Source organism: Apiospora hydei, assembly GCF_038363865.1.
Source record: "Apiospora hydei strain CBS 114990 chromosome Unknown utg000009l_segment0_segment0, whole genome shotgun sequence".
Classification (NCBI taxonomy): Eukaryota; Fungi; Ascomycota; class Sordariomycetes; order Amphisphaeriales; family Apiosporaceae; genus Apiospora; species Apiospora hydei.
The window spans coordinates 3,217,847-3,238,540 of record NW_027117368.1 but is presented as its reverse complement, the minus strand read 5'-3'; the positions used below and the strand labels follow the sequence as shown (position 1 = coordinate 3,238,540).

General features: G+C 55.8%; 10 protein-coding genes across 10 annotated transcripts; 7 read left to right on the top strand and 3 right to left on the bottom strand.

Moving 5' to 3' along the window:
- Positions 1-425: 425 nt before the first annotated feature.
- On the top strand, positions 426-1,517 carry PG997_012766 (uncharacterized protein; the record flags this gene model as incomplete). Its single annotated transcript, XM_066817080.1, has 3 exons — positions 426-986; positions 1,051-1,233; positions 1,302-1,517. The coding sequence occupies 3 exons, from the start codon at positions 426-428 to the stop codon at positions 1,515-1,517; spliced, it is 960 nt and encodes a 319-aa protein (XP_066662772.1).
- Positions 1,518-2,877: 1,360 nt separating this feature from the next.
- PG997_012765 (uncharacterized protein) lies at positions 2,878-5,611 on the bottom strand (the record flags this gene model as incomplete). The annotated part of the gene is made up of 6 exons (XM_066817079.1): positions 2,878-2,894; positions 2,966-3,240; positions 3,305-3,401; positions 3,480-3,829; positions 3,891-4,446; positions 5,584-5,611. The coding sequence occupies 6 exons, from the start codon at positions 5,609-5,611 to the stop codon at positions 2,878-2,880; spliced, it is 1,323 nt and encodes a 440-aa protein (XP_066662771.1).
- PG997_012764 (uncharacterized protein) lies at positions 5,498-6,795 on the top strand (the record flags this gene model as incomplete). Its single annotated transcript, XM_066817078.1, has 2 exons — positions 5,498-5,810; positions 5,849-6,795. 2 exons carry the CDS (start codon positions 5,498-5,500, stop codon positions 6,793-6,795), a joined length of 1,260 nt encoding a protein of 419 aa, XP_066662770.1.
- A 695-nt stretch (positions 6,796-7,490) lies between these two features.
- PG997_012763 (uncharacterized protein) lies at positions 7,491-9,492 on the top strand (the record flags this gene model as incomplete). Its single annotated transcript, XM_066817077.1, has 5 exons — positions 7,491-8,096; positions 8,156-8,338; positions 8,400-8,618; positions 8,654-9,076; positions 9,151-9,492. The coding sequence occupies 5 exons, from the start codon at positions 7,491-7,493 to the stop codon at positions 9,490-9,492; spliced, it is 1,773 nt and encodes a 590-aa protein (XP_066662769.1).
- A 514-nt stretch (positions 9,493-10,006) lies between these two features.
- Positions 10,007-11,545, top strand: PG997_012762 (uncharacterized protein; the record flags this gene model as incomplete). Its single annotated transcript, XM_066817076.1, has 4 exons — positions 10,007-10,256; positions 10,333-10,449; positions 10,500-11,299; positions 11,366-11,545. The coding sequence occupies 4 exons, from the start codon at positions 10,007-10,009 to the stop codon at positions 11,543-11,545; spliced, it is 1,347 nt and encodes a 448-aa protein (XP_066662768.1).
- Positions 11,546-11,882: 337 nt separating this feature from the next.
- PG997_012761 (uncharacterized protein) lies at positions 11,883-12,707 on the top strand (the record flags this gene model as incomplete). Its single annotated transcript, XM_066817075.1, has 1 exon — positions 11,883-12,707. One exon carries the CDS (start codon positions 11,883-11,885, stop codon positions 12,705-12,707), a length of 825 nt encoding a protein of 274 aa, XP_066662767.1.
- A 269-nt stretch (positions 12,708-12,976) lies between these two features.
- On the bottom strand, positions 12,977-13,794 carry PG997_012760 (uncharacterized protein; the record flags this gene model as incomplete). Its single annotated transcript, XM_066817074.1, has 2 exons — positions 12,977-13,487; positions 13,514-13,794. The coding sequence occupies 2 exons, from the start codon at positions 13,792-13,794 to the stop codon at positions 12,977-12,979; spliced, it is 792 nt and encodes a 263-aa protein (XP_066662766.1).
- A 692-nt stretch (positions 13,795-14,486) lies between these two features.
- Positions 14,487-15,278, top strand: PG997_012759 (uncharacterized protein; the record flags this gene model as incomplete). Its single annotated transcript, XM_066817073.1, has 3 exons — positions 14,487-14,613; positions 14,687-14,970; positions 15,036-15,278. 3 exons carry the CDS (start codon positions 14,487-14,489, stop codon positions 15,276-15,278), a joined length of 654 nt encoding a protein of 217 aa, XP_066662765.1.
- Positions 15,279-15,803: 525 nt separating this feature from the next.
- Positions 15,804-17,893, bottom strand: PG997_012758 (uncharacterized protein; the record flags this gene model as incomplete). The annotated part of the gene is made up of 2 exons (XM_066817072.1): positions 15,804-17,261; positions 17,876-17,893. 2 exons carry the CDS (start codon positions 17,891-17,893, stop codon positions 15,804-15,806), a joined length of 1,476 nt encoding a protein of 491 aa, XP_066662764.1.
- A 2,146-nt stretch (positions 17,894-20,039) lies between these two features.
- On the top strand, positions 20,040-20,630 carry PG997_012757 (uncharacterized protein; the record flags this gene model as incomplete). The annotated part of the gene is made up of 1 exon (XM_066817071.1): positions 20,040-20,630. One exon carries the CDS (start codon positions 20,040-20,042, stop codon positions 20,628-20,630), a length of 591 nt encoding a protein of 196 aa, XP_066662763.1.
- Between the last annotated feature and the right edge of the window lie 64 nt (positions 20,631-20,694).

The following is a 20,694-nucleotide window of genomic DNA, read 5'->3' as shown; positions in this document are numbered from 1 at the left end:
CATTGAACCAAGCTGCGATTAGATAACCTTAGTGGGCAAAGCACCTGAGCCACACTTGAAAGAGCACTTCTTAGGCATGTACCCAGCGCCAGGTCCCAGGCAGACAGGCTAAGGAGGTACCTTCTACTACCTCCAAAATCATCCATGCTCGTGCCCGAGCTTGCTCCTGGTTTTTGCGGTTGCGGAATTCCAGTTCTGGCCAATTGAACGTCCCGATACGGTCGCCAATCCGATCCCTACCTACCACCTACCACCTACCTCTAGCTCAGCCGTCCGCGCGCGTCTCCTACAACTTCGGCGCTGTTCAACCCAGCCATCACCACCATTACTGACGCCAACCTCGCTCTCGACCATTTCACCATCACCATTCCCAGCCTCGTTAATCACACCTCTTCATCCATTGCCCTCCATTACCGCCATTCACCATGGGCAAGAAGAAGCGCGGACATCCCGATGTCGAGGATATCCTGTCGCGACCCTGGTGCTACTATTGCGAACGAGATTTCGAGGATCTGAAACTGTTGATTTCCCACCAGAAGGCCAAGCATTTCAAATGCGACCGTTGTGGAAGGCGCCTGAATACCGCCGGTGGTCTCTCGGTCCACATGAACCAAGTCCACAAAGAATCCTTGTCGCACGTCGAAAATGCTCTCCCCAATCGCCAAGGGCTCGACGTCGAAATTTTCGGCATGGAGGGTATCCCCGAGGATGTCTCCCAGCAGCACAACCAGCGCATCATCCAGAACTTCTACCAAGCCCAGGCCGACCGATACGCCGCCACGGGTAACCCGCCGCCCGGCCAGGGTGGCAAGAACCCGCCCAAGAAGCTCAAGATTGAGAACCCAGAAGACATCAAGAAGCGTCTAGCCGAGCATCGCGCCCGTATCGCCGCCCAGAAAGCCGCAGGAGGAGCGCCTACCCATACACCGCCCGTTGGTGCGCCCGATGGCCAGAGTCCAGCCCAGAGCGCATCTCCTGGCACATTCGTATGTCGCCTTGTCCCAGCTTCCATCCTTGCTGTCGTAGATTCGCTGACCATCTCTCTAACAGAACTCCCCATTCCCTCCTCCTGGAGGCCAATACCCCGGCTTCCCTCCTCAGGGCGCTCCCGGATTCTCTCCTCCCCCGCAATATCCCCAGGGCGGCTTCAACTACCCTCCGTCCAACCTTCCCTCGCGGCCAGGATCCAATCTTCCTGCGCCTAGTGGTCTACCCCTCGACCTGGCCAGCCTGGTTTCCCTGGCTACTCTCCCAATGCTTCGACGGTGGATGAGTTGGTGGCGAGTGCTTCTTCTGGTCAGCAGGGCGATCACATCGACCAGATAATTCGCGATCTCGAGCGAGGCGAGGCTCCACCCAAGTCGGCAACACCCGCAACAGCAGAAGAGCCAGCGCCTGAAAAGAAGAGCAAGAAAGACAAGGACAAGAATGTCAGGATGGTATACGACGATGAGTTGAGTCCCGAAGAGAGAATGGCTCTTATGCCCAGATATGCTTTCGTGCCGCAAGCGGTATGAGGGCGTGGCCAAGAAGAAGACATTGTACCATATATTGTGACAAGAGGTGTTGAGGCGTTGGTAACACCAGCGGCATGGGGTTATCGGTGCCAAGATGAACAGTGCCTCGAGGGCACTGTCTGAAGGAATACAGCTATGTTGGCAATACATGCCAAAAGCCGATATGGGACTGCGCAGTCGAGCATCCATCAAGCCCTGAGTTTATTCGTTCCATCCGCTTCTCGGGCTGGAAAAAAAAGCATCAATTCGATAATGCGTCTTGAAAACCTATGTCTACCACCATGCGCTTACTTGCAACGTCTCGCTTTTAGAGGTGTATATGGTGATCATACCACTGGGACAAAAACCGATGCACCGACACTGACCCAAATGGTATGTCGGTATATGTCTTGTCAGAACCAACTGTATGTATGTGCGGTGATGTTCTGCACTAATCAATGCCGTGTAGGAGTACCAGTGACCAAGCTGAGGGATGTCATTGTTGATAGGTATGTGAATCTGACTGGATCCTGGCTCAGCGGGGCTGGGATCTACGCCCATTGCAGCTCTGTCTTGTACCTGGATGTTTAGATCCAAGATTGAACGTTCCCTCTTTCACGCAATCACTATGATATACATTGGCATCCTGCTGTGCGAGAAGAACCAAGTTATAAAGCTACAGCAGGTCAGGTCTCCCGCTTCTGCTGCAAACATAAGGATACTCCTATGGTACTTTGGGAATTGGGAAACTCCTAACCCAAGGCACTACAAAAATTTCCATCATCATGCTAACTCATGTGATAGACAGTTTCGGTGTAAATCAGGCTGGGTGGACCACCATTTCCACATTGAGCCCCCTCTCTCTCTCTCTCTCTCTCTCTGTCTCAGCAGACATGCTAGCTCCTTCTTTACATTCTTTTTCCACCCTGAGATGTGTGACACCGGATAAGTAGGGTACAGGGAGTTTACATTGAGGAGGTAGGGTTCCCGGTCTTGGTAGTGACCCGCCCCTCCCTTTATTCCTTCGTTCCGTAGGAGAAGAAGCTGCATGTAATAGACGCGCATATCAATCGTAGTTCAATTGTACGCTGAAATTAACACCTCCCAAGTCCCTGGAAAGTGGTTCAACACAATAATATATTAAAATACCCAGTGTTGGAAGCTTGAAGCGTATAAAATCTAAACGTGGGTTCTACTTTCGGCGTGTATTTGACAGCCACGGGGCGTCAACTTGGTATGGGAATATTATATTTCGACACCAGAAGCGGTTTAACAGCTCATTTTATCCGACCTGTGCTGCTACCTCGGCTCCTTTCGGTGGAATCGTCACCAGAATAGCGCAGTTTGAGTACTCTGTTTCCAAGACTGATTCGTTGCCGTACTACATGTCGAGGTTAGCTGCTGTGATGGAGTGAACGCATGGCTTGTTCTGCTTACCGCGATATATGCCAACTGCAACTCTCTTTTACTCGGCGCCTTGGTCAGCCAGTGGATGGGCGTAGGGCTGTACTTGCCGAAATAGCTGTAGAGATAGTGCCAGTCTTCAACCGTCCTCTCCTCCATGCCGCTTTTGTCGATCTGGAGCCCGAACTCGTTTCCGATGATCCATTCCGACGGCATCGTCTTCGGCATCGTATCTAGGCGGCTGCGGCCATATCTTCCTCCAAACTTTCTGAATTCTTCGTCATCCGCATCGTCGTCAGGCTTGTCTTCGTACCACTCCTCGAAGAACTCGAAGATAGAGCTGTCCATGGCCATTACGGGCGCGATTTTCAGGCCGAGGCCCAGGGACTGGAAGATCTCCCCACAAGACCGCGTCGACTCCCTTCAGCGTGTCTGGGAGGGGCGACTCGGTCTTGTGGTTATACGCGTAGGCGTGCGAGCACCAGAAACCCAGTGTGCCTTCTGATAAATATGTGGTTAGCGACACGCGTGCACGCCCGTTTGCTAGGCTTGATCTGCTAGCTCCTTTTCTTGACTTACCTTGACCGCCCAAAGGATCTTGGGACAATGTTCTTTGGATCGTCTCGAACAGAGGCAAATGGGTCGGGTTCAGGGGGGTTGGAGATAACGCGGCGCCCGTCAGGCGTCCGAAGCCCCGGACAGCGTACAGGTTGTAGGTCAGGGTGATGCGATGACCTCGCGTGACCTCGAGGACCTCGTGCTCGCAATCGCTGTAGAAGGCGGCCCAGTGCGCGACGGCATGACGGTTGGGGTCGTCCTTGTTGTTATGGGTGGTGCTCCAGTCGAATGTCGTCTCTTGACCCTTGTGGCGGACCTTGAGCTGACCGCCCTCGTGCTCGACGGGGGAGGCAGACAACGAGAGATCCGAACTGGCCCCGGGACCGCGGCGTGTCGACATGAGGCTTGAACTTGCCGGAAGGTGCAGAGTACACATTGAGCTTGTAGAGTTCGGCTCGCACACCTCGATGGGTGACAGAATCATAGACGCTCGGCAGCAGCACTTGGGCCACGGTCTCGATGATGCCTGCCGAGTAGGGGTCGAATGTGGTACAAAACGCGGTTGGGGCCATCTGGCCAGCCCGGCGATAGCTCTCGTCATAAACGTCCTTGCCGCCCCGGCCGAAGGTGGCGGGCTGGCAATGCTGGATCAGTCGCTTCAGACTGGTCTCGTCTCCAGCCCCGGAGACTGGTGGCAGGTTGAGCTTTGCACATGGTGTCGCCACTTGTCCATCTGCAGCTCCATTGTCATCCACATCCCAACGAATCGTGATGGGCTCATGCTGTGCCTTTGGTTCGTTTGCAAGTGCCGGCACGTTGGTCGCGTTGGTCTCGATCCCTTCTGTCTTTTCCCCTTTATCGACAGGTTCCTCTGCCTTTCCAGCTCGCCCGACAGGGAGAGTGCATCCGCATGCGAAAAGGTGGTTTTGTTCTTCCAGAATGAGTCGAAGGTCCTCGAGGAGCTCCTGCTTGGTGCTTTCTGGCTTGCCTTTGTCCGGGCCATCACCGCAGCGCACACGCTTAGTTGCGGGCTCGGTTTCGGACGACGAAGACGTTGATGATGGCATGTTGACGGGTCTTTTCCGTCTCTCCAATGGGCTCTCGGATGTTGATGGTGCTTTTCCCGAGATAAACAAGACGTCAAAGGAGAGAATAAATGTAGCTATTAGAATAAACGGACCAATCGTTGCTTGTGCGCCGCCGGACTAGTGAGGAATAACCATTGGAGGAAGAATAAACAAACACTGGAAGGGTGAATAAACATCGGAAGTTGCTTACGGTGCCAGCCTCGTAGCATTCTTGGTTTGCTGGCATGTCTTTGGCAGAATTGGCTGTTGTGGCATGGATCTGTCTACATTCCGAGACAACGGAGTCGACCGCATCGAATGCCATCAGATGTCCATGCCCCCTCTCTTGATAGCCCGAAACAAATATCTGGAAATAGTATATAATAACGACTACTGCTTGTAGCAGCTACACAAATAACGAACTACGTCTTGACGCTTCCTCGGGGCAATTTCTGGACATTGGCCTGCGTGATGTTAACAGTAACATGCTCCGTCTCTCGCGTTCTGTAGTTACTGATGTATACGCATCGGAGACCAAGCAGTTGCTGGAGCTATAATACCGGGTTTTGGCTTTCAGTCTGGCCTCATTCTCGCATTCAACGTCGAGTTATGTCCTGATGCCGCTCCAGGTGCGGGGGCGGCGTCAGCATTCAATTGCGAGGTTACCGACATAGCCAATGCCACTTCTCGGGCTTGGTGATTCAGGTCTTATGGAAACACGCGGCAGCAAAACAATGGGCTCGACTCCAATGGATGTTGATGATGTTGAGGATGTTGAAATGGCGGCTTGTGTTTTGGCCTGGCGGTTATTTGCATTGGCATTTGGCATTGGCATTGGCATTAACCTGGCATCATCTCCAGCATCCATCTTCCAAGGCCCACAATTTCGCCTCTCCTACTTTCCCTACTTTCCCTTCTTTCTTCCATCATCCGGACCAGCTCGTCGACTCTCCCCGGCGTGGGAGCAAAGCCATGGCAGCCCACTCTCCACACAATCGCGGCCCGTCGACGAGACCTAGCTCCCCGGTCTCGCGCCTGCTCCAAAAGCCCGTCCGTACCTTGCAGGAGTACGTGGCGCTTCGTCATGGCGGCCGCTGCGGCTTTGTTGCCCTAGATTGCGAATTCGTCTCCGATGTACATTGGGACACCGAGCCCGATCCAGCCAAAGTCTTCGCGTCTCAGGCCCCGACCGAGGTCGGTCTTGCATTTGCACATGGCCCTTTTCTGTCTGCTGCTGCTGCTGCTGCTGGGACAAAACAAAAGTCCAGTCTGCAGGACTTCTGTCGTGATCTCCATGTCGAGGCCATCTCAATTAAAGCCCAGGAGCCTTATCTCGAAAGCTCCAGCAGCTCGCCCAAAAGCCCCCGGTCGGAGAAAGGGGCCGCGGCAAGCTTCGCGAGGAGTTTCAATTTGGCGATTCGGAATTCGTGCCCGTCAAGCAAGTCGAGGCCCGGGTGTGCCAAGCCGTCGAACAATACCGCGATAGCACGCCCGGTGCCAAAGTGGTCCTGGTAGGTTACGCCCTAGATGCCGATTTTAATGCCATGCGCCAGGCATTTCCTGCGCTTGCCGACCTATGTGACAGCTTCCTCGATTTGAGTACCCTTATCCGGTCTGATGTCTTCACCGCCGAGGCAGTCGTCGAACCACCTGGCGTGCGGTCGCTGCTCAAGCTGTTCGGCTACCCCCAGCATGATTACGGCCTTAGTGAGAGCATGTACCACAATGCGGGAAACGATGCCGTCAAGACTCTGGCGCTGTTGGATGACTTGGCCCGGCCCGAACACATCGAGACTCTGCGGCTACGTCAACAGATCCCCCATGAGATTCTGTTGTGCGAAGACGTGAAGCTCTCGAATTTTACCAACGTTGCTTTCGTCCGGCCTGCAGATCACATGTTTCTGCCTACCGCGCTGGACAGTGTGCTAAAGCTGGCCGTTCTTGCACTCCCGTACCGGCCTCAAATGGTGGGCATGCACAAGCAGCTCAAGAAGATACCAGAATCCCCGGTCAAGATCTCTGTGCCCCGAGGCTGGGTACGTTTTGGCTCGGCGGAGGATACGGAGGCCTTCGTTGAGGCGAAAGACCGCGTGGTCGTTGAAGGTACAGAGGTCAGAGTCGTTCTGCGCGGTGACGCAGCGAGCCATACGAGAGGGGCTACTACTGGTTCAAAGGCCGATCGACCCCATGAGGCGAACGAGGTTGGCAACCATGTTGGGGATGAGAGCCATGCGGAGGAAGATTTCCTTTCCCATGGACTCTTCGAGTAAATCCGTCTTATCCTGGAGTGACCCGAATACTGCAACAACTACATTGGATACATTTCACTCATGCCTGCCCCACTTCGGACTCGATCCGGAATGTGATCCCGGACTTTCAGACATCCATCCTATTAGAGGGCGCTTGTTCTAGCGTCTTAGGCACGGTTCCCCAGGTTTCCTGCGGAGAATACATAATCATCGTCATGATACAGGGTACTTGGTATTGGTTGGTTTATGGGCTTCCCTGTGTTCTTGTGCTTGTCGGCTGGAGCAACCCGATCCCTTTCGGGGGTTGGGGGTTCTTCTCCGTATCGCATTCTTGACCAGATAGGATATGCTCCGATAGCTTTATCTTGAACCCCGGAACTTGGCCTATTAACACATGATTGACAGCTGTACGCCAACCTGCCAGCTCTCCACCGTCAGAAGACCGTGCCGTGCCTACGCAGTCTTGGCCGCAACCAAGCCCCCCGACGGCGGTCGATACCAGTGCTATCTCCTCGTCCTGGCGTATCTATTGGCGGCGAAAGGGAAAGCACGGCCATTTAATTCGTCTTATATGATACACGAATAGCTACTTACTTACGGATGTGATTCGCGGTTACAGTTAGCGACCATCTCGGTCGTTCTCTCATTGCCATCGTCAGCCTTAGCCGACCAGCCAAGTGGTGACAAGTTGACAACAAGCTGACGCATGCGACAGAATGGTTCGTTTACCTAACAGACACGCCGTCCTGGCGCCTTTTCAGTCCGCCGAGGCCTTTCGCGACTTTGTTCGCGCCCCGCAGACCGCAGGTGGGCGGGAGCAGATTGGCAACGAGAAATGGTCCAATCGCGATCTCGAGCCGACACACCCCGAGGAGCGAACATGGACGGCGATTAGCCTTCCCATGTATTGGTTCACCAACATGTTCAGCGTGACGGGGTGGAACGTGGCCGCCAGCCTGATCGCCGTCGGCCTGACCTGGCAGCAGGCCTTCATCTCGGCCGTCCTCGGCTGTCTCCTGTCTTCGCTCGCCATCGTCTTCATGGCGCGACCGGGTGTAATGTACCATGTCGGATACCCCATCATCGTGCGGGTCGCCTTTGGCATGTACGGATCGTACTTTTTTATCTTCATCCGCGCCGCGGTCTGCATCATCTGGTACGGCGTGCAGAGCTTCTACGGGGCAAACCTCGTCTCCGTCTGCTTTCGCTGCATATTCGGCGATCTGTGGACGAAGTGGCCGAACTCTCTACCCGCTTCGGCCCATGTGACCTCCAAGCAACTATTGGGCTTCTTCATCGTCTGGGTTGCCGAGTTCCCCTTTGTGGGTTTCCATCTTGAACCCCTCGGAGACGCACTTGACGCATGCTAACCAGACACTAGATGTTCATTCACCCCACCAAGATCCGACATCTCTTCACTATAAAAGGCATTGTCATGCCGATCGCTACCTTTGGCTTCTTCGGCTGGGCGATGGCGAATGGTGCTGGTCTCAGCGCGCTTGATACAGCCAACAAGGCGGGGGAGAAGGTTGCCGCGACTACAACACTTGGATGGGCTGTGATGGTATGAAGCACCGCGTTGAACTGAGCAATAGGGACGAACGCATATGCTAACCCGCGGGCAGAATGGTATCAACGTCATCTTGGGAACTCTGTCGCCAATGCTGGTAAACCAGCCTGATTTGGCACGCTACTGCCAAAAGCCCTGGCATGCCGGTGTGCTTCAGGGGATCGTCGCCTTCACGGCGAAGGTTCTCGTTTTGTTTCTCGGTCTGGCCAACACGGCCGTCCTTACGCCCACGCTAGGAAAGGCTTACTGTAAGCTGCTGCACCTTTTCCCCCGAGTGAGTCGTATACATCAGACTGACACGGTCCCTAGGGAATCTTTGGGACTTGCTTGACGCCATCTTGGATCGTTACTGGGGGCCCGCGGCCCGGCGGCGTCTTCCTCGTGTCTCTCAGCTTCCTCCTGGCTGTCATAGCCACCAACTTTGGATCCAACTCGATACCGTTTGGAGCGGACCTGACTGGATTATTCCCCAAGTACATGACGATAAAGCGTGGGCAAGTCTTGTGCGCAATCCTCGGCGTCGCCGTCGTGCCCTGGGAGCTCCTTGCCAGTGCCCAGGCATTCTTGTCGTTTCTTGGTTCCTACAACATCTTCATGGCACCGCTCTGTGGGGTTATCATCGCAGACTACGTGTGGGCAAAGACTGGTAATTACCACATCCCCTCGGCCTACGACGGAACAAAGAGCAGCGCCTACTGGTACTGGGGTGGGGTCAACTGGATCGCAGTCTTGGTAAGCAATGGCGTTCCTGTGGACCATTCTCCGACACAGAGCCGACTTATTCTGACATCGCATTGCTACTACAGGCTTGGGTCGGCGGGATGGCACTTGGGCTTCCTGGGCTCGTGGCGCAGTATCAACCACAGGCAGTCAGCCAGGCCGCCAAAGATCTTTACAAACTTGGATGGATTATCACGTTTGCGGCCGCCTGCATTCTCTACTGTATCATGACATTTCTCGTCCGGCTGCGTGTCTTGCCTGCAGGATACGAGAGTGTGGCTCTGTCATTCGAGTGCATGGCCAAGAACGGCCGAGAAGGTTTCTTGGATGGCGAGAGGGACGGTATCGGTATTGCAGCGTCGCCGGTCTTGACAGCGGCCAGGGACAGTAGCAAAGACGGAGAGAAGATCTCCGAGATGAAGGTCTGAATGAGAAGAGATGGGTTCGTAATGAAAACCACCAAGTGTTTGTACGTATGGATAAAGTACGGCATCCTATGTAGTGCATTCACCATGTAGTGATGTCTCCAATAGTGAACATGGTGGGGAGTTGGAGACGAAAGCCAAGCGGGGAAGATTCTGGGGAAGAGTAAGTACTTAAAGTACTTGTCAGGGGATGCCCTGGGTGAATCTTGCTCGAGTCAGATACCCGACGCCAGCGAATGGCCCCAGTTTGTCGGGCTTTGCCAAAGAACAGAGGAACAGCTCGCCCACTTTCGGGGTACCGACCGATGATTGATAACCGCTCCGATGGGGTCCCTCCAAATCGTCGCGGAAGCGCATCCGATCACGGCCCCCAATATGCTTATGCTTGCTTATATGAAGGGGATCCTGTGATAACACCATGGCAGCTGTAGCTCAACTTTGACTCTTTACAGTGCTGCGTTATCTCGAAAGCGAATCGGCCTCTCGAATCTCTCATCTGTGCAAGCGTGCGTTCGCCATGGAAGCATATCAACTTACAGCAACGCAGGTGCTGGCGAGGCTCAAAGACGGCTCCTTGACAGTAGAGGACTATGCGCGCTCCTTACTCTCGAGGATAGAACAGCGCGATGCGACCGTCAAGGCATGGGCTTATCTAGACCCTGAATACGTGATGAGCCAAGCCAAGGCTCTGGACCAGACGCCCCGAGAGCAGCGCGGGCCCCTGCATGGTGTTGCAGTCGCCGTCAAGGACGTGATTTACACAAAGGGTAACATAAGTCTTGTCGCCGGAAGAGGACTCCCGCTCCTGTCGTTGCTAGCTAATCTGTCCTTGATCTTGACCAGACATGCCCACTCAGTTCAATTCGCCCATCTACGAAGGCCATGCGCCATCAGTCGATGCAGCATCCATTGCCATACTGCGTAAAGCCGGCGCGCTGCTCTTGGGTGCGCTTTTGTCCCGTCCTCTCGCCCTCATCTGGGCGAACCATGGCGCTGACAGAGCACCACAGGAAAGACCACGACAACCGAGTTCGCAGCCACGACGGTGGGACCCAAGACCGGCAACCCACACGATCCCACCAGGACCCCTGGCGGCTCCTCCTCGGGGTCCGGCGCGGCCGTCGGGGACTTCCAGGCGACCCTCGGCCTGGGCACGCAGACGGGTGGCAGCACCATCCGCCCGGGGTCGTTCAACGGCATCTACGCGTTCAAGCCGACCTGGAACTCCATTAGCCGCGAGGGCCAGAAGATCTACGCCCTCCTCTTCGACACCCTCGGCCTGTACGCGCGCAGCGTCGACGACCTGGAGCTGCTAGCCGACGTCTTCGCCCTGCACGACGACACTGCACCGCCCGAAGCGCCCTTCCGCGTACGGGGCGCCAAGTTCGCCCTACTGAAAACCATGGTGTGGCCGGAAGTCGGCACGGGCACCGCCGCCGCCATGGACAAAGCGGCGGCCTTGCTGCGCGCGCACGGCGCCGAGGTGGAGGAGATCCAGCTGCCGGCCGAGTTCGACGACATGCCGCACTACCACCGCGTCGTGCTGCACGCCGAGGGCCGCGTCGCCTTCCTGCCCGAGCACCGCACCGCCGCGGACCGGCTGCACGGCTTCCTCGTCGGCCACGTCGAGAACGAGCACAAGTACACGCGCGCCGAGCAGCTGCGCGCCTGGGACAGCATGGCAGCGCTGCGGCCCAAGATGGACGCCATCGCCGCCGGGTACGCGGCCATCATCACGCCTAGCGTGCCGGACGAGGCGCCGAAAGGGCTGGAGAGTACGGGCAGCGCCAGCTTCTGCAGCATCTGGACTGTATGTCAACGTCCTACGATCTGTCTCTGGACACTCACTCTCGCATGAAGCTGACCGCGTCGACAGGGACTGCATACGCCAACCGTGAATGTTCCAGGGTTCAAGGGAGAAAACGGCCTGCCGATTGGCCTAACGCTTGTAGCCCCCAGATACCACGACAGGCATCTACTCGTCGTCTCCAAAGCTGTGGGCGAAATCTTCGAGGCCGAGGGTGGCTGGGATCGGAATTCGTCACTGGGCGTCTAAGCAAGTTTCTGCATACTATAAGAGCCCTTGGCTGATGTACTGCGCCTGTCGCTTCTAGGTGGCATGGTGGCATAGAAATGCCGAAATGAAATGAGCCGGCAGCAGTGGCATTGCTATACATGTTAATATAGGAGAAGCGGAGTGATGTAACTGTGTTTGGAGGCCCAATTCCGGGTTTAGCAATTTAGCCACGGCAGTCCATGTGCGTCTTTCGTGTATGGCTTCGAAGAAGAGCTGGACCGGTATAAGGAGCAGGGGACAACTGGAGACGTATTGGAAAGCCAAGAAATCCTCTCCGCAGTGGCAAACTTTAGTAAATATACTGACATATGCGACAATGTTCAACGGTCTGACTACCACGAAAGCCCTCTGGGCTCTGCTCTGGGCGGCATGCCACATCAGCCGGGCAACGGCCCAATGTTCCCGGGACGCGCTCCTGGCCGCTGCCAACAGCTACCTCGAAGCGCAGGCCAGCGGAACGACGACGGGGCTCCAGATCTCGGGCGACAACTTCACCTATATGGAGAACAACAAGAAAGCCGACATCGCCAAGGGCCTGCTCAGCCAGCCCCTGAAGCTGGACCTGAACCGGTCCACGGCCGACACCGTGGCTTGCGCCAGCTACACCATGTTCATCTCGACGACGGGCTCGAAGCCGTACGTCGTGGGGACGCAGATCCGGCACCAACCGCCGGACGGGTCAGCGAACGGCACGGCGTCCATCACCATGATCGACACGGTGCGCGCGACGACGGGCGACCTCTTCTTCAACGCGCGGCAGACGCTGTCCTACATCGAAAAGGAGGACTGGAGCCCCATCGCGGACGCGGCGCGCCGGCCGGGCCGCGACGCCCTGCGCCACGCGGGGGACGCGTATCTGGACATGTGGACCAACGCGACGGCGGCCGGCTCGATCCCCTGGGGCACCGACTGCGAGCGGGTCGAGGGCTCGATGCTGACGCGCCCCTGCGGGCAGACACTCCCGCGAGGAGGCAGCGCCCGGGCCAACGGGCAACGCCGGTACGTCATCGACGAGGTCGTGGGCTCGGTCGACGTGCTGTGCGAGTTCAGCTCGCTGGGGGCGTGGCCCGACAGCCACGAGATCCGCATCGTGGACGGTAAGGTCAAGTACGTGCACACCATCACGGTGATGCGCCAGTAGGGCCGTAGGGCCGTAGGGCCTGTCGGACCTGGTCGGTGGTCTAGTGGTGGAGGCTTGGTTCTGAAATGGGAAGGGTTATCTACGGAAAGCTGACATGATGGGATGCTACCCCACGGTTTATAGGCTAGCTTACACTGATTATATCATCTAGCAGACTTCCTGCACCCGAGCCATACCGTATGGTCTCTGCTTGGGTCTGCACCCGTTTCAAATAAAGACTTGAAATTCAAACCCATCATGAACTAACCCGTCGTCTCCAGTTTTCCGTCTCACGCCGAGTTCAGGTAAAGGTTAGATGCTTCCACCTCTCTCAACCACAAGCCCCAGGGCCGCATCACCGTGTCGCTCGCCATGTTCTTGGAAGCCTCGGCCTCCTCGGGCGACAGGAACTTGATGGGCTGCAGCGGGGCGTCGTTGCGGCTGTGGTAGGCGGCCTGGGTGGTTAGGGCGGTGGTCTGGACGGCGGCGTTCTGGGCCGTGTAGACGGCGCGGAAGACGACCTCCTCGATGCCGCCCGCGCCCGCGACGGCGGTGAAGCCGTGGCCCCGCATCAGGACGACGGTGGTGGAGTACTTGAACTGCTGGGCGAGGGCGGCGCCGAGGGCCTCGGTGCGGACCAGCATGTCGCCGCTGCTGCTGCCGCCGGCGCCGGCACGGGCTGAGGCGATGTCCCAGACGGGCGACCAGTGGCCCAGGAACCCGGCCATGTGGTAGCAGGGCCGCAGCGGGACGCCGTTGATGGTGTAGGGCAGAACGGCGTCGGCGTGGCTGTGGACGACGCTCTGGATGGGGGGTAGGCGCGGTACAGCTCGCTGTGGATGTGGCGCTCGGCGAAGCCCTTGGGGGCATGGTCCGGGTCAACAGGAGCGGCGTCCTTGACCCAGTACTCGACCAGGTCGCGAGGCGACGTGATGGTGGCCGGGGCGGCGTCCCGGGACAGGATGAAGACGTCGGGCTTGGTTGGGTGGCGGACGGAGAGGTGGCCGTAGGCGTCCAGGACGTGGTGGTGGTGCAGGATGTGGCTGCCGCCGATGAGTTTACGGTGCACGACGCTCAGAGCGGCGGCCTCGAGAGCCTCTTGATCCATCGTGGTGGTGGTTTTGGCGTGTCAGTCGAGCAAGGTAGGGTTTGGTTGTCTTGGTTTGGAGATGCTGCGCGGCTGGGTGACCTGCGTTACTATCATGTGACCTGGGCACCGATTGTGGTGTACTTCGGGGTTCGGGGGTAATCTGTGACCTGGAGCTCTATGCCCGTAGCACTTAGTCGTCTGTCATGTTCCCAATCGGGCAGCGTGCAACTGCCCCGACCTGCAGCTTCACCAAGCCAAGCCAAACCGCGCCGCGTCTTCCATTGATGCTGCAGCAGGTGAGAATGTTTGAGCAAGTATAAACGATGCCAACTCGCGATCCGGCGCTGTGGCTTGGCGCTTAAGGGTTGGCCCGGCAAGCTGAGCCTTGGCAGCGTAGAGAGCCTGCATCACGCCTGGGCCTGGGCCTGGGCCGTTCAAACGCAAGACGGCTTTGCGTGTACCCCTCCCTCGGTAGACCTCCCGGCCTCAGCTCTATGGATGTAGGTCGCTACAGCTACGTACACGCACGAAATACATGCGGTGAAAGACGTCAAAGTTCCTGCCCCCGGCATTAGTATATATGTACTTATATATAATCCTCAGCTCAGCGTGCCCTCTCCTTCTTGTTTATATATACCTTCCAGATCTATCGTTGTTGAGTAAGTACACTATCCGCATCTATCTAATACAACCAAGACCAACCATTCGCCATGCTCTCATCAATCCTCCTCCTCGCCGCCTTGCAGCTCTCGGCGGCACACTTCTCCATCGAGTATCCCACCTGGAGAGCCGACACGCTTGCCGAGAACACGACATACGACCAATGGCGGTACCCATGTATGTGACTTCATCTATCCTTCTTGCCTCTGCAGCCGCACGGGTCCTTTCACTGACGTGTATGCCTGAAAAGGTGCCGGCGCCGCTCCCGGTGCCGCTGGCAGGACGGAATGGCCGGTCCAGGGAGGCTCCGTCGCCTTGAGTCTCCACCACGAATGGACCTATGTCTTCGTCAACCTTGGCCTGGGCACCAATGCCAGCGCCTTCAACGTCTCCCTCACCCCCGACTTCGTCAACGTCACGGGAAGAGGCACATACTGTATCCCATCCCTGCCGCTTCCCATCCAGCCGCGTGATGGCGACAATGCCACCATCCAGGTCGTCACCTCGGGCAAATCTGGCTCGGCCCTCTATAACGTAGGTTCCGCCCCGACACTCGAGCGAAATCGTGCTTGGTGGTGGGCTGATGGTACTGTTGACAGTGCGCCGATATCACCTTCCGTTCGAGTGCCCAGCCCTTGTCTGGCGACAAGTGCAAGAACAGCACTGGTATAACCGCAGAGTACGTTGGGCAGGCGCCCGCCCCCTCTGCTGGCTCGTCTTCCAACTCCACTTCCGCTTCCAACCCTCCTGGAAATGCGGCTGCGGCGAAACAGCTGGATGCCGTCGCAATGATAGCCATGTTCGGGTTTTCCATGGTATATGTGCTGGATGTCGGGCTATGAGATATTTCGAAGCATCCGCGATATGATGCCGTCGCACGCGACAACAAGCAAGTGGTGTCGTTGAGCCAACGACCCCAAACGTGTAACAGCGCTGCTCATACCGTGTTATGCCGTACGGTACGGATCGGTGATTATTGAATGTCAAATATGTAGTTGTCCCATCCCACTGGATGGGATGGGTTCTCCTGCTGGATATAATAGTTATTTATACTAGTTATTCCACCGGATACAATGGGTTGTCCCACTGGATGTGATGGTTATTCCATCCCATTGGATATACTGGTTATCCCACTGGATGTGATGGTTGTCCCACTGGATGTGATGCAAGTTCGGACATGACCTTCGCCATGGTGATTCGATGGCTCGGGTTGGGTGTTAGCATCTGCAAGACCAGCAGGTGCAACTTATCACGTGTATTCAACTTCGACTTCGCCTCGTTCACCTCGTTCAGCCACTGCTGCATTTGGGTCACAGCGGAAGCACCTTTGCTGGGATGGTGGTGCGACCTTCGGTTGAGATCGGCAATCATCCAGTACAACTGCTTGGGTGTCCCTGGCGACCACGAGCGTCGGGAAAGGTAATCTTTTTGAGCACGTACAGCATGGTGACGCCCAAGGCCCAAACGTCCGACGGGCTCCCCCGCAGCTTTTTCCCGATGAACTCGGGAGGAACGTAGTATGGTGTGCCACCGTTCGTCGCCGCATCATTCGAAAGTGTTGACAGACCAAAGTCGCACAGGACTGCGCCGCGGTCCCGGGAGTATAATATGTTGGCAGGCTTGATGTCGTTATGGACGCGCTTTCGTTGGTGTACGTAGTTCAGCGCGCCCGCGATATCCTTAAGGATTCGCACCGCATCGGCACGATCGCCCGTGAAGATGTCAGTTCCTGCATCTCGCCAGACGCTGCGAGCCGCTAGGTCTTTGCCGTCCACATGCTCCATATATAACGACAGGTACCGCGCGTCGCCACCGTACAGCTTTACGATCGACTCATGTTGGAGGTCATCCTGGCTCCGGTACTCGCGTAGCCATACGTCTGCCTGGCGGATAACATTCCTATGGCTGTCCTGCGGCCTGGCGTTATTTGGCCCGCTCGTCTTGAGTACTTTCACCGTGATGACACCACCGTCAGGGACCTCGGGGACCTTGGAGTGTTGAGCAGTAAAAACCGAGGACGCTGCCGTGGTGGCAATCTGGTCGCGCTTCGTCAACTGGTATTGGTCGAGCTCGTAGCCACCTGGAATTGCAATAGTTTCGTCCTTTCCTACTTGGAGCAGGGCTTGTGGATAGAATACGATGGCGCCGTCGTCGTTAACATTGGCAATGCGCCGTCTTTTCTCGGCCGTAGCCACCTCTCCGCCGTCTTTCTCGGAGAAGGATCTCTTGGCCGATGAGTTAAGGGCATCAGAACTACTACTTATAGTAGCTGAAAAGACTGTTGCAGCACGTTTTGACAATACCCTGAAGTCTATGACACCTGTCCCATAAACACTGAGTCTCCATGAGGCTGGACATAGCTCCTTGGTGGTTCCAGGTACGAGTTCTTCTTCGAAATTGGCATAGTCATCCTCTCCATCCACGAGCGATAGTGACAACTTTGTTAGAGTAATGGGGACATCCGAGCGGTTATACAGTATTTGATTATCGCTCGCGGGGTCGTAGTAAAGCTCACACCAGATGGGGGGTCGCGTTTCGTCGACGCCACTTTCGCCAGGTATCCGCAGCGCGAAGTTGATGTCCTTGGAGGTCTGAGTCACCGCCAACACTTTAGTCTCGGCCTTTTCAGCGGCCGCAGCCGCAACCTCGGCGCGCAGAGCGAGCCATCTGCAGCTATCCGAGCCGGGACTGACGGAGCGGCTCCTGGTCAGTGGCCGCACCAGGATGCGGATCCCTTCGTCTCGATGGTTATCATCAATGATAAGTTTGTCCAAAGGGATCGAGTCATCGGATGACTCCAAATCCTCGGGGACACGGATGCTGCTCTTAAGCCGGCTGTCTATTTCCGCCTGGGAGAAGGGTTCGGTCCTCTCCTCGGAATAGTAGTATTCGCCCATGGCGATAGCAGGCTAGACTGGACAAACAAAGCGTTAACCCACAGTTCCGACTTCCGATGGATGCTCGCCCACTTACCAGGTTGGCGTCCTTCGGCGGAATAGTATTGAACTACCACTGAAATTGGAATCAACGTTTGGATAATCGTCAATGTGTTAGATTTTCAACCCTTGAATAACAACTGTTCATTCCATTCTCAGTTAATGGTGATCAATCCGGTTTGCGTTTATTCCAGTGAATGTTAATTCCATTCCAAGTCAATGGTTAACAATTCGGGGAGCGTTTATTCCAGTGTACCGTCAACTGTAGTTGGTGTTTGTGTTGATTACTTGGGTAGATCCAGCGAGCCTTTTCTCCTACGGTATCTGCTACAGATCTTGGTGGGATTAAAGGGGGAACCGGGAAATTTGGGAATGACGAGAAGCAAATGGAGAGCGGGAGGAGGCCCCCAGAAGCTCTTCAACTGGCCGCTGCCACTGTGTACTTGTAGAGAAGACAACGTCAGGTGCAGTGTCCTCAGGGCCTATTCTTGGTGAACACGAACCCGGAACATTGGAGTCATGGTATGTAGCCGTCAGAAGTCTGGTGCGGCTGATCCCGCGCTGGAGTCGCCTGGCTGCCTAAGGTTAGGACGCGGACGGGGCCGGTACGAGAGTACATTTCACTTGATGTCTGCCTAGCCCTGACCACAGCCCCGGTTGCCATTTTGACTGTCAGATCGGTGGGCAATGGGATGCTCGCTGCCATCATAACGGGGGGCTGGGTGGGGAGTTTGCTCAGCTTACCCACCCACCTCTTCCCGCGATGCCCATCTTCCCAAAAAGGGCGGAGCAAGCAGTAGAGTCACTGGTGCTCTCATTGATGGTTGGATTGACACCGTCTCGATTGCGCGCATGTCTCCCGGTCATGCGAACAAGCTACATGTCAAGCTCAATGGCTGCCTCGGAATTGCACCACCTATTTTGAAATAGATATCGGTGATTTTCAAGCCCGTCTATTAATTCACAAAGTGGTGTAATCCTGAGGTCGCCATTGCGCTTGACTAGTTTGAGAATAGTCGGGATTGGTTCTTCTATTCGCTTCTCTCATTATTCCAGCCGCTCAGTTCATTACCTACTCAGGCTGGATTGGAGGGTTGACTACTTAAGTCTATTCGTATGACGGGGGCTGGCTGTGCATGAGGTGCGGCCAGCTGTTCAAGGATGGTGTCACCTACCAATGTTCGCCTCAAACATCTCCCGTGACGCGCCAGCTGGAATATAGGATATATAGAGGAGAAAGTTTGCAAATCGAGCATGCAGGCACATTTAGGCTTGCCAGAGTTCTCGGTAGCCATCCATCCATACACGCGTGTAGCACTCTGGCAAAGTCTATCTGGTCCATGAACTATGCGGGAAGCAGGCGGATTGTGGAATGGCGGTTGCTGAGGGAGGGAGGCATCGCAATCACCAGATTGATTGATTGCCCAACATCGGCGTGGGTATTCGCGCAGCGGGGGTGTCCCTAGGGATATTCGCAGGACATTGACCAACACAGAATGATGGAATGGCGGCCGCAAAGCCGATTTGTGAACAACGGGAACGTCTATCCGAGTGCCCACGGCAGCGCTGTATCGTGCCTCTCGGTTGATATGAGAGCGTTGCAGAATATCTACTTGATCTCTTTTTGTTGCTTAGATGGGCCGTTTACTAGTTGGGAGTCTTGTCGAGGACACTGCACTTTTGGTCGAGATATGTAAAAACTACTTAGAGGCACATCATCTCTGCTGATCAAGCATAGTGAAGAACTAGTTTCACACGCCAGCCAATTGAACCAAGAAAACCCGATAAGTGATATTGATGTATCTTTGAGCTATCTCGGTACTTGACACCACCACCAATAGTAGTAGTCGGACCATTTGTACACGCCCGTGCCGTGGCTTGCCTAAGGTTGGTGCATACTAAGTACGAAAATGCAGCCAGCTACAGGGATGCTCCAAGGATGCGACGTATTTTTAATCATGGGGGCAACTGCGATTGGCAGATCGGACCACTAGAACTGGGGTGTGTCAGACACATCCCCGCCCCAAAGGCCGGTTGATTGGCCAGACGGAGGCCGCTACCAGGCTAGACGCAGTAAGCCCTTTGCAGCGCAGTCCCGTGGGCTGCACGCTACTGCGCTTGGCGGCCCTACGAGCAGGTCAGACCCAGTTTAGGCCTGAACTCTCAGGCAGCGACAGGAAGCGTGCCGGGGAATGGGCACCCAGGCTCGCCCAACTCGTTTGAAACCGCTCCCGGCTAGGCTGTTCCGTGATCATATCCTCCCCATCTCCCCCATTTCCCCGTCAACAAAGGCTCGTCAACGCTCTTCAGTCACAAAGGGTTCCCCAGAGGCACACGCGAAGCCATCACCGCGCCCGCCAATTCCTCCAACCCCTAGCCAACTTCTTCTTCACTGAACGAACACCGCCGCAATGGACCTGATGGCCTGTATCTAGATCGATGCTTTCCCTACGAGCCCGCTTGAACGACACACAGACACACGACACACGACACCCTGTATACCATAGCCATCACGACGACCACGCTTTGCGCACCGCGCCCTAGCCCGTCTTTCCCTTTCCGGACCTTGTTTTATTTTATTATTATTTTTTCTTTCCTTTCTTGGTTTTTCTTCGTGCCCTTTGAATTTCGATTTTCGCTCTTGATACCCCCACCGATAGACGTAGAATGGACGACGAACTAAGTTGGTCATGGCCCGCATGGAAGTTCGGAATGAAGAGGGACGACCTCTTCTCCAAGCTGCACGACCAGTACAACACTTTCCAGTCCACCATTCAAGACCCCGAGGCCTTCCACCACGATGTGTTCGAGATTTCAAACTCCGCCGCCACCTCAGATGAGTTCCACCGTCTTCTGGCCGACCGCAGAGAGCAACGCCTTCGCGAGCTGAACGACAGTCTCGAGTCTGCCTCATTCGAGATCGTTGGCAATCCCAATCTTATTGGTACGGATCAGTGGCAATACGCCGTTCAGCTCTTCCGGACAAAGTCGCTGGACTCGCTGGTTAGATACTTCTCATCCTACCTTCCCGACGGCCACCCATGGCGTCGGTCCGACTCCGACGACGAGCAGAATGATGGCGATGCGCGAACGACCGTGTCTTCCACTGATTCTGCTGTCGATGTTGTCGGTGACCACGACCACAACACCAGCAAGCCCTTCTTCGATGAGGGCGACCACTACTTCATCACCGATGAACCCCTTGTCATCAATACATCTGTCCCTGCGAGCCATCTCCCCCTTCCCCCCGATCAATGACTATGTGCTCTGATTCCTTGGCTGCTTCGCCTGTGAGCGACGATGGCCATCACAAATACAGCCT